General features: G+C 35.9%; 1 protein-coding gene across 1 annotated transcript; it reads right to left on the bottom strand.

Annotated features, from left to right (window-relative positions):
- Nucleotides 1-2,978: 2,978 nt before the first annotated feature.
- On the bottom strand, nt 2,979-3,572 carry LOC108221884 (zinc finger protein 2). Its single transcript, XM_017395737.1, has one exon. The coding sequence runs from the start codon at nt 3,570-3,572 to the stop codon at nt 2,979-2,981; it is 594 nt and encodes a 197-aa protein (XP_017251226.1).
- Between the last annotated feature and the right edge of the window lie 249 nt (nt 3,573-3,821).

The following is a 3,821-nucleotide window of genomic DNA, read 5'->3' as shown; positions in this document are numbered from 1 at the left end:
GCTCTGTATCCTGTCCTGCTGGCTACCACTTTAATCATAACAAAGTTAATATATCATTGAGTACATAGATTAATTTGATTAGAAAACTAATTAGTTAGGGTTGTTAACTAATGAATGGATATGAGTACGTATAAGTAAGATTTATCTGTCAGTCTTATTACCCGGCCTCTGCAGATGCATACGCAAGTATTTCATATCAGCAGCCGTCCATTTTCAGAAATGATTAACAAATTGATCATTCGTTATAGAGACAAATACATGGATCAAGCCGCCATCAGTGGTATAACCAGGTGTTTGCACTGCTGTATGGCTAGTAAAATTAATCTTAATGCAAAATCTGAGGCCTTTGAAAAAACTTTTAGATCAAATTATTAGTTAAAAAATGTTGTTCTGGTCACCTGCTGCTCTTATTGGAAGTGATTTTTACCTGCTCTACATGTCAACTTGTTTAAGCTAAATCGTTAAACCTAATGCCCCTGTCCTATATGAGGTATTGAGATTAGAAGATAAACATTACAACTTTTTCGGCTAAAACCAATTAAATGTAAATGTGTGTGTGTGTGTGTGTGTGTGACAGACACTTGGTTTCAATAATAAGTGTATACGTTTAAAGCACATACGTGAGTATCAATGGATTAGTTAGTTTCCGTATCTGACTGTTACTTCATAGAGTGAATGAAGAGGAAGGTATTACAAGATCACGCAGGAGATGCATGGTAACTGGAATAGAATTCCCGCTTGATTGGCATATCCAATAGTCACATTAATTAATATAGCCTTATTCACAATTAAAAATGGGCATAGTTCTATTGAAGTTTCCATAGTGTATACTAAAAGAAAAAGATGAACTGTGGGTCTGTGTTAAGTATTGTAGGAGATATACTTTAGTTAGTTAATTAAGGATGCTAAGCCTCCGAGAGGAGGAACGTTATACGACAATGCAAAGAATCATAAAACTAGACACTGCATGCACCTACATAGGCCTCTACAGCTCTACTTCAGCTCAACTGAATCATAATATGAGAATTCTCAACCTATTGTTACCTTAAGAGAAGTTTATGCCTCTACCTCAGTTGATCAGCTGATCAAATATATAATATATGCACTGCGCTTTTGTATTTCTGGAATGTATGTATTTTTATCTCAGCTATTTTCTAAACATCCATTAGTAGCAGATGCTAACTCTGTGTTGCACGAAATTTCTGCACTTTATACTTTTGTCAGTTCACTACAAACCGATATATTATATGACGCTATGTTATTATATTTGCTATGAACAGAGTTGAATCTTAGTGCCAGCAAAGTTTATGAATTTTTATATTTATTTTTACTGGTATATTCTGCGGTTACTGATAAATTAGTGAAAGCAACATAAAGATGCTTTCTTCTGTTCTAATATTACATAATCTACAGTAGTAATATGGGATCCAAGTCTAACTCACAGGCCCAATTGTAAATCTCAAGAGATTTGTACACTCAGATTGCAGAGCCCAAGCGAAAAAATGTTGGCAAATTGATCTTGAATCTAAATGACTATTATCTTATGGGAGAGAATTCAGCGAGGAGTTTTGCAATTTGAGCAGGGTCTGTGTAAAAGAATTTCCGGATATTGTAGAGTTGTAGTTTGTCTCAGTAGTATGAGTTGTGGTGAGATCAGTGTGGTGGTGCAAGCATCTTCTATTTAATTTGTTTAATGCAGCTATAGTTCCTGGAGGAATTGGCTAGAACACGATTTTTGTTTATCAACATGATGCAGTCTCTGGTGATCATAAAAATCTTGTCTGCTGCAAATTGTATATTCATTCACATGTCGGATCTGAACCTGGATATATCAGCATGCAGTGTGTGGAAATTGAGAAGTTCTTGTACATTGTCGAATACTAGAAGAAATATATAACAGAAGATAAGAACATAAATATTAATCATTTCCTACGGATTTAAAAGTTTCAAGACTCGAATGCTATTACATCAAACAAGATCATATATGTTATATTCTTCCAGTAATGGAAATTACAAATTTCATTCACTTTGCCTGATTGATGGTCTGATCAGCGGTGAGGAAGTCTGTGAAAAACAAGAATCTTGTGAAGTTGGAAGAAGATGATGGTCAGTGGAGGAAGCGGATGAGGATGGATTAGAGGATCCACTGTTGTCCACAACGAGAGAATTGAAAAAGAGATAAAGATGGGAGCCATCTCGGACCCCATATTCAACCAGGGATACCTCATTATAATGCATTAGATTGATACCGAGCATCAACAGGAGACGATCATAAGGAAGGTTTTCTTGAGCTCCGATTTCTCGTTTTAAATCAGCTACCGTGGCGTCTTCTTCAACTTGAATGTAAAACAGTTTTCCTGTCAGTATCTCGATAACAACCTTCATTCTTTACACAAGAATTCAGCACAAATTTTATCCTGATATATCATTTTCAGGGACTGGTTGTAAAATAAATGTTGTGTGCAAGAGAGTGAGCACATATATCGTGCAGGCGTTCACGAGGGCAGCATTCTTCAAAGTTAGTTTCCTAACAGCATGCCTACAAAATGGGGAAGTTGAATGAGCAATCCATGAGGAAACTTACTTTCGTTTTCTTGAATTAGCGTATTCAACACTTGAACCTCAAACTGGTCTTCCATGAGGTTGCCTCCCTGAATCCTGTTACAATTTATACGAATTTGATTTTTCGTTTAATATAACACTTGACATTATACGTGAACAAGGGAGGGGTCCATTTATTGTCATACCGCGACATCTGATTTGTTTCATGTATTAATCAATGTCAATGAGAGACATTAAGAAGTTTAAACTCCAATAAATCCGACGGAGTCAAATTTTTATTTATTTAATTTATGCAATTTAAAGTTTGCACAAACTTTAACTAAACAAAGACATCATACTTGACAAAAAAATATTAACGAACAGCAACAGAAGTGAAAAGAAAAAAAAGAGAAGAATTATATAGTTCTAAATAAAACTTATAGCTTAAGATTTAAATCAAGTTCCGAAGCATCTTCCTCTTGACCACGCCCAACTCTGGTGAACTTCCTTTTCCCAGAATCCACATTATGTTTTGGCTGCAACGAAGAACCTCCTCCCAGAAAATCTCTCAGTCCACTCTCTCTATCGAACAAGGATGTTGAATGCTGTGAATCATTCATTCGTGGTTTATATTCATAGGGCGTGACCCCGGGCCAGGAGGGGACGTTATGGCCATATAAAGGGCTATGATGAGGCTGGTAAGTTGAGTAAGGATGATAGTAGTTTAAGTGCTCCAAAGATGGAAGTACATTGTAGTTCTTAATGTCATGATAACCACTATGATGGCCTCTTTTTTCATCGTTCCGCACTTGTTTATGAGCGTTTTGATGCCCACCTAAAGCCTGAGAAGTCGAGAACTTTCTAGAACAGTACCTGCATGAAAAACTTCTAGAGGACGATGATGTCGTCGTCGACAGGTCCAGTTTGTCTCGGTTCGATGATTCACTCGGTGCAAGAGAGGAATCTGGAATCTGTTTAGGCTGATTAAACAGATCATTATTCATAATCTTTTCAGGTTCAAAATACGACATTCGAATAATTCAAGTCTTCAAGTTTAATGCTTAATTCAAAGCAGAGGACAATAGAGATTGCAATTATGTGAACGTGATTATGAATCGAACGATCTTGTTTTGTATTTATAAAGAGAGATTTGAATGCTCGATCTTCTTAATTGGAAACACAATTTAATTATGTAATGTACATTATTACTTGATTATCATGTGTGTTTAAGGATAGTTACATGCGATAATTCCTTTTAATCTGCTGGTAATACTTGACTT

Source organism: Daucus carota, chromosome 5, assembly GCF_001625215.2.
Source record: "Daucus carota subsp. sativus chromosome 5, DH1 v3.0, whole genome shotgun sequence".
Classification (NCBI taxonomy): domain Eukaryota; kingdom Viridiplantae; phylum Streptophyta; class Magnoliopsida; order Apiales; family Apiaceae; genus Daucus; species Daucus carota.
The sequence above is the reverse complement of the archived record's forward strand: the minus strand, read 5'-3'. Positions and strand labels throughout refer to the sequence as shown.